General features: G+C 45.3%; 1 protein-coding gene across 1 annotated transcript in view; it reads left to right on the top strand.

Annotated features, from left to right (window-relative positions):
* The window catches only part of LOC132580027 (collagen alpha-1(XXVII) chain-like), a 406,754-nt gene that overhangs the window by 36,073 nt on the left and 358,602 nt on the right, over nt 1-12,079 (top strand). Inside the window, 1 exon segment of the mRNA XM_060250632.1 lies at nt 11,176-11,229. Within this exon segment, the coding sequence (XP_060106615.1) occupies nt 11,176-11,229 (54 nt within the window).

The raw sequence follows: 12,079 nt of genomic DNA, 5'->3' as shown, positions 1-12,079 counted from the left end.
GATTGATTGGTTTTCCCCTGAAAGTCTGCAGAGCCACAGCTTCCAGTGAGAGTGACTGATACTGAGCTCCATGGGCTAGTGGTCAGACTTGACATAAGGCAGCTTCAGATATACACATATGCCATCTACTACTCTCTCCAGCACTGGTCAGCTGTAGGTCAGCTGGTAGATTCTGCACCGGCAAAAGACCCCAAAGTATTACTGCAGACAGTTAGGGTTGCCAACATCCAGGTGCGGCCTGGAGATCTCCCACTTTTACATCTCTAGCTGACCAAGATCAGCTCCCCTGAAGAAAATGGCTGCTTTGAAAGGTGGACTCTATAGCAAAAGTGACCAAACTTGCTTAATATAAGAGCCACATAGAATAAACACCAGTTGTTTGAGAGCCGCAGGATATGAATGTCAGGTATTTGAGCACTGCAAGGAAAGAAGGAAGGAAGGAAAATAGATGGGGGAGAAGGAGAGGTGGAAAAACGCAACTTTAACTTTAAATGCATTCTCCAAGCTGCTGACTGGCTTGGCTTGGAGAAGTGACTTAAAGAGAGAAATGCTTTCTCCAAGTCAGCCAACAGGGTGGTGGGGGCTTCAAGAACCACACAATACGTGTGAAAAGAGCCACATGTGGCTCCTGAGCCACAGTTTGGCCACCCTTGCTCTATAGCATCGTACCCTGCTGAGGCCCCTCCCCTCCCTTAACTCTGCCCTCTCCTGGATCCATCCCCAAAGTCTCCAGGTATTTTCCAACACAGAGCTAGCAACCCTACAGACAGTGCAGAATTAACTTGTGGAATCTGCAGTCTACAAGATGTGAAGTTGGCCACAGACTTAAACAGCTTTGAAAAATGCCTATGTGGTTTCACAGAGGTCAGCCCTCTCAGTGGTTACAGGCTGTGATGCTTAAATGCTCAGAGACAGCGGGCTTCTGTGACTCTCACAGCCTGCTTCTTGGCTTCCCAAAGGCATCTGATCGGGTACTCTGGAAAACAAGGTGCTGAACTGCCAGAACTGCCTTGGAACTGATTCAGCAGGGGACTCCTGATCTCTGCCAGTTAATGGACATTAACTCTAAATTGCTCTATCCAGGCAAGTCTTGTAGGATTTGGTATCCTTCGCCACTGAATTGCTTTTCCACACACAATTATGTAACAGCCTCTACATTTAAAAAACAAAACCCAAACCAATTATGTGACTATTTGTGCAGTTTTATAATCACGTTATGTGCAGGGTTGTGGCTTAACATAATGGCAGGTTAAACGAATGGGTGTATTTTTTAAGCAGTGTGGTCCAGCTGTTCCACTCAGGGGTTGTATATAAACGTTGGAGCAGTGCTGTTTTTGCTGAATGACAAGCAGTTCTCATTTTTGAAGGTCCCCCTTTGATACTTCATCATCATTTGCCCACATGCTCAAGCAGACTGTGAGGTGTCTACTGATTAGGCAAGGAATTGGGTCTACTCCCAGAGCAGGAGTTTCTGAATATTTGGAAGACTCATAGCCTGACCTAGATTTAGGGTTGTCAGATCCCCTGATGGAGGCAGAGATCCCCTGCTGACAAGCCCTACCCCCCCCCCCCAAGCCATCAGTGAGCTGGCTGCAGGGGGACTTACCTGGAGAAAGAGAAAGTCCCCGGCCTTATTGCCAGCATCCTACAGGAAGTGACATCATCACAACAGTGTTGTCCAGAGGATGCTCTGGTATTTGGGCAAAAATGGTGATAGAAGCCAGTTTACCATGGAGATTTTGCCCAAATTCCAGAGTGTTGCCTGGATGCTGCTGGTGATGATGTCATTTCCTGTATAATAATATTAATATAATAATAAAATTTTATTTATACCCCGCCCTCCCCGCCGAGGCAGGCTCAGGGCAGCTTACAAGGTATGGCAAAAGCCATGTTGAACAATAAAACAGTTAAAAAATTCAATACAATTTACAATTTACCATTAAATTTTTACATAATCTAAAACAGTCTAAAATCAGTCTAAAAGAGTCTCATCTCATTGCTATCTCACTTATATTAATGTTAGTGATGGCGTGATGTTTATTTCAAGCTCCATCTTGAAAGGCTAGCCGGAAGAGGGCGGTTTTGCACGCCCTACGGAATTGGCTAAGGTCCCGTAGGGCCCGCACCTCTTCCGGCAGCTGGTTCTACCATTGGGGTGCTTTTATAGAGAAGGCCTGTTCTCTAGTTATTTTTAGTTTGGCCTCCTTTGGCCCAGGTACTTCCAGAAGGTTTTGTGAACTGGATCGTAGTGCTCTCTGGGGACGCCAGCAATGAGTCCTGAGCCTTTCTCGTTCTCCAGGGAAGTCCCTTCCACCCCCCTGCTGATTGACAGGAGAGACTTGGCAAGCTTGATTTCGTCAGATGTCAAAAACTAAACAGGGCTGGCCTTGGCTAGTATTTGGAAGGGAGACCACTAAGGAACACAAGGGTCATTACATGGAGGCAGGCAAAAGAACACCACCTTTGACTGTCTCTTGCCTTGAAAACCCAATGGGGTCATCGTAAGTCAGCCGCAACCTGATGGCAACAACAACATAGGCATGCAGAGAAATATTCAATGAATTCTAAAAGGAAGGGATACTCCTCCAATCCTAAATAGCCCTATAGTGACTGAACATGTTAATCATCCTGGTGGAATTCTGAGGCCTGTTAGTGCCAGTTAAATAACATAAAGGAAACCCTTAGAAGACTAGGAAAATTGGTCTGTTCAAGTTTCCTAAGGGCTTATAATATCCTGATGGCAATTGGAGGGGAATTTCCAGTTGTTCACTCCGCCTCTAATAACAGACTTGATAATGGTGCATCTATCAGTAGAATAGTGAGATAGGCCACCCATAGGCATGGTAAAGGTTTCTTCATTCTTGCCTCCTAATTGTGTGCATTTGAAAAAGCCAGCCTCAGAGATTCTGGAGAGTAGTTGAACATTGATTAAAAGCAATGTTCTCATGTTCTAAACAGTGCCCTTGGGTTTACATTCCAGTGATCCTCACAAGGAATGTTCAGCCTGTCGTATGGCATAACAAAGGGAAGATTAAGACAAGATGAATGGTAACATAGAACTGCAGGCTGAAGACCAGATGAATGGCTTCCTGCTTTCCTGGCCCCCGAATCTTAGCAGTCAGTGCTATTGAGTATTTACTCATCAGGAAGATCCTTGTCTGGTAGTCTCAAACTATTGTGCTGTGCTGGGGGAGGAATTTGAAGGAAGCTGACCATGGCTCAGTGGCAGAGGATCTGCTCAGCAGGCAGAAAGTCCCAGGTCCAATCCCCGGCATCTCCAGTTATAAGGATCAAGTAATATGAGACATGATGGACCTCTTCCTGAGAACCACTGTCCCTATGAATAAACAGATCTAGGAAGACTTTTCTCTTTAAAAGAACTGGACAAAATTGATGGGGAAGAGCTCTATTGGTGGCCCTTCAGCACGACAGCTAAACAGAGCCTCCAGATTCAAAGGCAGACTACCTCTGAATATCACTGTATCGCTTGCTTGTGAATAAACAGCCAAGGTAGGGAGGGAGAAAGACTGGTGCCTTACAAACCCTGGTTGTGGCTTTCTTGGAAGTATCTGGCTGGTGGTTTTTGGAAACAGATGGTCCTTTAGGCAGACCTACTAGGGTTCTTATGGATGTTCCTCTCCAAGCTGGAGAAATTCAATTAAAGCTTCCCTTGGACTCATTTTTCCTTTTGCTCTGGTCAGTGTCATGCAGTTTGAAATGGTGTGATTATCAGTTAAGGAATACCACCAAGTCAAGGGTTAGAAAGGGAGATCTTGGGTTCCTGTTCCAGCCTCCTCAAACTAACAATCAAATATATTGGCTGGTGCTTTCCCTAGTTGCCAGTATCACCCCCCTCTCCTTTTTGCATGATGGCAAAATGGCCGTTTTGAAGGAGTATCTTGGGGGACTGATTTTACTGAGGCCTTTCAGAAGCAATGGAGCCAAGTAAAATACACAATAGGATCATATGCCTATATGTGGTGATGGTGAGGCTCTTGGGAGTATCTACAATGCCCAGGTTAAGAATATATATGACGTTTCTGGGTGGTCACATAGCTGTTTAATTTTCATTGCTCTGCTCCCGTTCAAACTGGAAAAGACAATTTATTTTAAGTGAGCCATATGCGTTGGTGGGGATCGGTCAGACTTTGTCTTGCAAGTTTGGTGTAGTGGTTAAGTGTGCGGACTCTTATCTGGGAGAACCGGGTTTGATTCCCCACTCCTCCACTTGCACCTGCTAGCATGGCCTTGGGTCAGCCATAGCTCATGCAGAGGTTGTCCTTGAAAGGGCAGCTGCTGTGAGAGCCCTCTCCAGCCCCACCCACCTCACAGGGTGTTTGTTGTGGGGGAGGAAGGTAAAGGAGATTGTGAGCCGCTCTGAGACTCTTCGGAGTGGAGGGCAGGAAATAAATCCAATATCTTCTTCTTCTTCTTCACTTTGACAACTTTTTGTGTGTGCAGATGTTTGCACTGAGTTCAGTTTGAACTTTCTCAGATGTTGCCTCCTTTCCTCCCAGTTGTGTGCTTGTGAGGTGATGGAGAGGTTGTGAGACAAGCAATACAGAGACAAGTAACAGGAGGGGATTTTTCAGAAGGACCAGATGGACAAGACACAGGAAGATGTGACTTGAATCATTTTGGCATTTGTAAAAGGCAGTAGGAACTGCGCAGGGCCCTGATTCGGATTGGGATCTTGGTGTGTGAGGAAAGGGTGTTTTAGATCCTTCATACACAACCTGCATGGCTTTACCTGCTCATCCCCCTTCCTCTGTCGGTTATTAGCTTTGGAAGAGAAAGGTATGTGTGTGTGGAAAGAGAGGCAGAGAGAGAGAGTGTCTTCTTCTCTTTACAAGTCTAAGAACAGTGCAAGGAGGTTGTTAAACCCTACAATGGCAATCAGCAAAACAGCATGGGAGGAGAAGGGTAAAACTCCTGTTATCCTTTTAAAGCAGAATGCTGGGAAGATCTGATCACAGAGCTTTCCCGGCCCCAAATCTTAGTAGTCACTGCTACTGAGTAATTACTCATCATCAGGAAGATCCTTGTCTAGTAGTTATCTCACCTTGTTAAACTCTAAGTTTTGCTGTTGTCAGTTTGACTTGAACAAGCATTTCTTTCTCCGGTTGACACCCATATGCAGATCTGTGTTTGGGTCAGTATAAGGTTCTGAATCCTGAATCGCTTTTTTTAAAAAGAGCGAGATTCTAGATCTCATGGTTGTGGAAATACACCTTAACTATGCAAGTACACTTCTTCAGATAAAATGAAATAGAAGAAAACCATTCAAACTTGTAGACAGGGTTGAAAAGCAAATTAGCATATTACATGATGAAGACATTTTGAGACAAAACAGAAACAACAAGCTTAGTGTACAGCTGTATGGATCCAATTAAGGAGGAACAACAGTTTAAGCAATAAATATGTCAAAATAGGAGATAAGTGTATAAGAGAATCTTTTCTCGTTGTGGGAAAGTTCACTGAGATTTCTTTATGATGTCCCATCTGTCTCCCCTCAAACGTGAAGGTAACAAACAGCATTTTTTTTCTTTTAGTTGGGATAGGGTGCAAACCAATGTCCCGACCTCATCACTGATGTCACAGAGGAAGTGATATCGTCACACTGCCAATGTCCAGGCAGTGCTCTGGTATTTGGGCAAAAACTCTATGATAGACGCCAGTTTTACTATAGAGTTTTTGCCCAAATACTAGAGCATCTTCTGGAAGTTGCTGGCGTGATGACATCACTTCTGGTACAACGCTGTTGATGAGGCCTGACCCCAGGTAAGTCCCCCCTCATCTCCTGCCAGAGAGGTCTGGCAATCATAGTTATATTGGAAATAAGAAAGTAAGAAGATTCATTTGTGTTAGTTCTTGTAGTTGAAATGAAAGCATCAAACTGCAAGAAAAGTGGGATGCTTTCTTCCACTCTTTTTTTTTCTGTTCAAATGTTACCCACAGGGTGGCCTTTTGAGGAGGGAACCTCCAAGGTTTACCTCTGTTCTAAACAGTGCACTTGGGTTTACATTCCGATGATCCTCACAAGGAATGTTTAAGGTCTACAGTTTGTTCTTAAGCACATTGTTACTATAAAGATAGACAGTATATACTCTAGACTGTTTCTTTCCACACCTACTCCATGGAAAAGCTGATTTTTCAATTTCAACTGAGTTTGAGTGGTTAGGAAATTGAGCGGTTGGGACACTAAAAACTGGGGACAGACCAGTGCTTCTGTGCTTTATTGGGAGTGGTTAATAGCATGATTATGAATGTAGGAGTCAGACCACTGACCACTGGACCTGTTAGCCTGTGGCCGATGTACCATGTTTTGTTGTTCAGTCGCACAGTCGAGTCCAACTCTTTGCAAGCCCATGGACCAAGTCACGCCAGGCCCTCCTGTCTTCCACCATCATCCGAAGTCTGCTCAAATTTGTGTTAATTACATCAGTAATGCTGTCCAGCCATCTCATCTTTTGCCGTCCCCTTCTTCTTTTGCCTTCTGTCTTTCCCAGCATCAGGATCTTCTCCAGTGAGTGCTCCCTTCTCATTTGGTGGCCAAAGTATTTGAGCTTCAGCATCTGACCTTCTAGGGAACAGTCAGGGTTGATTTCGCTTAGGACTGACTGATTTGATCTTCTTGCAGTCCAAGGGACTCTCAAGATTCTTCTCCAGCACCACAGCTCAAAAGCATCTATTCTTCTGCGCTGGGCCTTCTTTATGGTCCAACTCTCACAGCCATACATTACTACTGGGAATACCATTACTTTGACTGTACGGACTTTTGTTGGCAGGGTGATGTCTCTACTTTTTATTATACTGCCTAGGTTCACCATAGCTGTCCTCCCAAGGAGTACACCGGTGTCTATTTTGACTGGCAGCAGCTCTACCGACCTTTGGTGTTAAGTGGCTCAAGGATTAGATAAATGGCCTATCAGCGATTAAATTAAATAGAACTCTCTCAGCCCCACCAACCTCACAGGGTGTCTGTTGTGGGGGGGGGGGAGGTAAAGGAGATTGTGACCATTCTGAGATTCAGAGTATAGGGAGGGATATAAATTCAATATCAAGAATTGTTCCTGTAGAAAAGTAGATATGCAGACTGCAGTTAGAGCTGATTGCTCTTCAACTGATTGAAAGATCACTGAGTTTCACTGGAATTCAGTAGGAACACCCCTCCTCCTAGCTTATGGTGAGTCAGCTAGTGTGGGGTGAGCCCACAGAAATGATTTTTAGTGAAGGGGAGGTGAGGAGCATGGGAGCTGGAGACAAGAGTCAAATTGGTCTTGCTATGTTTGATGCAAACCAGAGGGATGAAAAATGCAGACAGCGCAACCTGTGTTTGGAAGCAGGAGTTGCTTCACACCATATTTCTTTAAGGCACACTGCAGGGAAAATACCACATGCAAACTCAGTGGGAGCCAGTGGTGCCTAGTGGTTAGGGTGTCAGACTAAGATCTGGTAGACCCAGGTTTGAATCCATACTCTACCATGGAAGCTTGCTCAGCCTAGCTTATTTTACAGCGATGTTGTGATGATAAAATGGAGAAGAGGAGAATGAAGTAAGCTGCTTTGTATCCCTATTGTGGAGAATGGTGGGGTGTAAATGAAGTAAATTAGTCAGTGTGTTTGCAAATGCCTATGTTATTAGGGTGTACTTGCCTAAGAGGCAGCTTTGAATGGGGCTTTTTGACAGGAGCATGATTAACGGCGAAGTCATGTAATGTTAGAAGCAGCCCTAAGTTCCATTCCTTTAATTGGTGCTCGCTTCTGAATCTGTCTCTTTATTCAATTTGATGGCTAGTGCCAGGCCTCAGATTCAGCAGGAGCTCACAGGAGCACAGCTCCTGAACCTTTCTGATAGTCCCCCCTCTTCCTCTCCACCTACCTTGTCCACTGAATAGTAAGTGCAGCTGCATACAATCCCTGAATTAGGAGAGCGGGCAGCCAGCCAGCCACCAGGGGCTTTGCCACACCCCCAGCAGCCCTCATTAACCCCTGGAGAAGCCTGTGCCACCCTTTCCCCACTTCTTATGTGATTCTGAGTGGCGGGTGGCTTGCTGGCCTTTTGACTGGGGGGGGGGGCAGGAGAGCCCCAGACGAGCGAGGCCTGCTTGGGCTGACTTGAACTCTAGCTACCCAAGCAGGCCTTGCTTGCCTGGGGCTCTCCCTTCTTGCATCGGTTGCTTTTGGCTGGGGTCGGGGAGCACATGCTCCCCAGTTACGCTAATGAGTTTCACCGCCTATTTTTCTACAAAATGACCCCTGGCTAGTGCCATCGTGGCTACGAGCTTTGGCGGTTTACAACAGTGAGAAAAAAATACATTCGTTGGAGCCAATAAAAACAATTAACTAAATAGATTAGAAACCCCAACGGCATCCCGTTGACATTCTCTTAATCCAGATTTCCAGATTCTGTATGGGGGGGGTGCTATAGAGGTGGAGCGGGGAGGGACCATCTCTGCCTTACAGGCCCTGTAGAACTGTAAATGATCTTGCAGGGCCTTGTGTTCTCTGGCAGAGAGTTCCACCAGGTCAGGGCCAGGACTGAAAAAGTCCTGACCCTTGTCGAGGCCAGCCGGATCTCTTTAGGGCCAGGGATCACTAACAAGTTTTGACCAGTTGAGCGTAATACTCTTCCACAGATATAATGGAAGAGGCAGTCCTGCAGATATATTGGTCCCAAACTGCTAAAAGCCTTAAAGGTCATTACTAGTGTTCCCTCTAAGCCGCAGAGTTTTGTGAGCAAAAATTCTACTTTGTGAGCTACTGGCATTAAAGCTGTGAGCTACTGCATCAGTGAGTTTGCTCTGAGGTCCTCCTTCCCTGAGCCAAGGCAAAAATGTGCAAGCTGGAGGCTAAAAATCTGTGAGCTAGCTCACGCTAACTCAGCTTACCAGAACCTTGAATCTGACTCAGTACTCAGCTGGAAGCCATTCCACAAACACTCCAGCTGTCCCTGTTTTACCAGAGAATTACATTTTTGGTACCTGTCTCTAATAAAACAATATTCTGTCCTTGTTTTGTTTTTGGAGAAGATGCTGGGGAATCCTCCATCCCAAATGTTAGTATTCACACTCTTGTTCTTCAGATTTTACCTCCCTCCCTCCATCTCTAGAAGTTAACTCTCTACAAGAAGGGGGTGTGCATCTTTGATTGCAGAACTCACATAGGTGCTCTGAAAATGTCCGTCAGCTCATTGCTTCCAGATGTTACTGCAGTCTATGCTATCGCAGAGCAAAAGGAGAGACAAGCCTTCGGCTATAAGAAAGGGTGTCAGCAGTTTCCTCTGTTTTCCTATATGATGTAAGCTCAGAACTTTGACAGGCAGCTGGATTTGAACTGTGACATTCTACCCCATGTAGCCATCGGTGGTTAGGCAGCTTCTGTGGTTTGGTTGCATACAAATTGACTTTAGTGTGAGGAAAGGTGAGGGAGGATGAGAGCTGTAGGCCAGACTCAAATAGATCTTGGCAATCAGGAGAAAGCATCTAGAGTTGGAGATGGCCTGATGAATGTTAGGAAGTTTCCTAGAGGGAGTGTGTTTATATAGGGCTCCCAGTCAGTCAGCAGGCCAGAATTGGAGAGATTCAAGGCCTGAAGGGATTATGTGCCAATCAAGGTCTGAGACCTGGTGCATAGATTCAGCTTTTCCCCATTCACTCTGTGATAGATGAGTAACAAATGTTTTTTACCCCAGGAGCTGAAAAACCCAAGTTTTTGTCCCATGAGAGAATGAGCTTTCCTTTCCCGGAGGAAAAAAAAAACGATAATAGCTACTTGGAAGCTGAATTATGGGATGCTTGGCCATTTACCCAACTATGCCCCGCTGTTAATTTTGGCCCCGTCTGCACCTGCTGTCTTTCAGTGGCTGAAACTCCTTTGAGCACTGAGGTCTACTTTTGGTAAAAGCTGTACGGTCTCCAGAGCTCTTGAGAAGTTAGGGCCGGCTTCCAAACATTCTTGAGTCTTCTGGCCTCTCTCTTTCCCTGTCTCCCTCATCCCCCCTCTTCTCGTACAAAGGAAAAACCCATCATTCATAACATGCTACTTGAACATAAATCCTCAAGGAGACACCTTGCTTTATTCATAATATTGATGCTGCCAAAAGAGAAAGAAAAATGCAAGGATAATTAAGAGCTGCCGCAGTGTTCTGGAGATGTTGGACTCTTCAGTCCAGCTGGAATCCAGAGACTAAGGAATGTAACGGTTTTGATCTTCTGCACCCTTCAGAGCTCAAAAGTGTAAATTTTAAAGCTACCACTGACTATCCAGAACCATCAAAATAGGGGGAAGATCATGTCGTTTGACATGGATTGATCTCCAGCAGCACACAGCCCAGTTCAGATGTTGCTTTTTGTTGTTTCTCGTTCGGCTTGTGAACTCAAGAGACATTACCCTTGATAATTTTAAGAACGGTCACACACGAGAGTGATGCTTGTACTTGGAGAACATGAGTTATGTGTATTGGAATGGCACCTTTCTCTTGTGCCAAGGGAGAGACCTGGCCACTTACATGCTCCGTGACACCCACTTTTCCTTTTGGTTAACACCTTGAGGCCACTGGCTAGAGTGATCTAGCGCCTCAACTGGTGATATCGCTAACAAGAAACCATCTATGCTGAGCTATGTTACACAGCCATCACTGCTGACTGTAGCCTGCAGAGTACTGGCACCTGTTTATGTTATGTTATATAGTTTTATTGGGTGTTTTATTGTATCGACTGTATTTATTATTCCGATGTTTTAATACATTTTGTTGGAAGCCTCCCTGCACTGTTGAACATATGAAGCTGCCTTATACTGAATCAGACACTTGGTCCATCAAAGTCAGTATTGTCTACTCAGAATGGCAGCGGCTCTCCAGGGTCTCAAGCTGAGGTTTTTCGTAACTATTTGCCTGGACCCTTTTTTGGAGATGCCAGGGATTGAACCTGGGACCTTCTGCTTCCCAAGCAGGTGCTCTACCACTGAGCCTCCCTCCCCATTTGCGAGAGGGGCGGGGTATAAATCAACAGGAAAGAATGAATAAATAAAAGGTTAAGTGCTGCATTTAGGTGTATCATTATGCTCGATTTGTAGTTAGCCGACTGATTTGCATCCATCTTGTCCAAGTATCAAGAGGGCTTCTGTTTGTTGCTGTATTGAACTACTAAACAAATATTCCTTCTTTGTCGATAGGGTCCCGCAGGTTTGCCTGGGTTACCTGGACCACCTGGCAAGAGAGGCCCACGGGTAAGTAAAAGGACTGTGGGAAGATGGGAATGGCAGGGCAATGAATGATAAGCCTCTAAGCCAAGACGGCTCTCAGTATTGTAGCAGTGCAGCAAAGCTTGCACTGATCATTATTATATAGAGTTAGAAAAGGGTAGGAGAGATTTTGGGGAGACAGGGGATTTTGGAGGTCATTTTTTCTTGAAACAATGTGAGTTGAATATATTTCTGGTTTTGTCACTGCTTTGGGCTTGGAGTTAATCCCCACTGTTAAGTACCGGTACTTACAGGATGGAGAGGAGGCAGCTGAGTGGTGATACGATCACCATCTTCAAGTACTTGAAGGGTTGTCATATAGAAGATGGTGTGGGATTGTTCTCTGCGACCCCAGAAGGTAGGACCAGAACCAGTGGGTTGAAATTAAATCAAAAGAGTTTCTGGCTCAACATTAGGAAGAACTTCCTGACTGTTAGAGCGGTTCCTCAGTGGAACAGGCTTCCTCAGGAGGTGGTGGGCTCTCCTTCCTTGGAGGTTTTTAAACAGAGACTAGACGGCCATCTGAGAGCAGTGAAGATCCTGTGAATTTAGTGGGAGGTGTTTGTGAGTTTCGTGCATTGTGCAGGGGGTTGGACTAGATGACCCTGGAAGTCCCTTCCAACTCTATGATTCTATGATCTTGGATCCAAAGAAACTGCTTCATGAGGAGAAAGCAGGGGTTCATGGGTGCATCTGCATGCTGAATCCTCCCCCTCTACTTTTAGCCCTGGTAGGGAAAAAAAGACTTACACCCATATTTTGTGTCACTGTTTTTCACTTGGTTAAAAGTAGTTCACGGATATTGTATCAGGAAAACTGAGCTGGAGGGAGAAAG

Source organism: Heteronotia binoei, chromosome 12 (assembly GCF_032191835.1).
Source record: "Heteronotia binoei isolate CCM8104 ecotype False Entrance Well chromosome 12, APGP_CSIRO_Hbin_v1, whole genome shotgun sequence".
Classification (NCBI taxonomy): domain Eukaryota; kingdom Metazoa; phylum Chordata; class Lepidosauria; order Squamata; family Gekkonidae; genus Heteronotia; species Heteronotia binoei.
The sequence above is the reverse complement of the archived record's forward strand: the minus strand, read 5'-3'. Positions and strand labels throughout refer to the sequence as shown.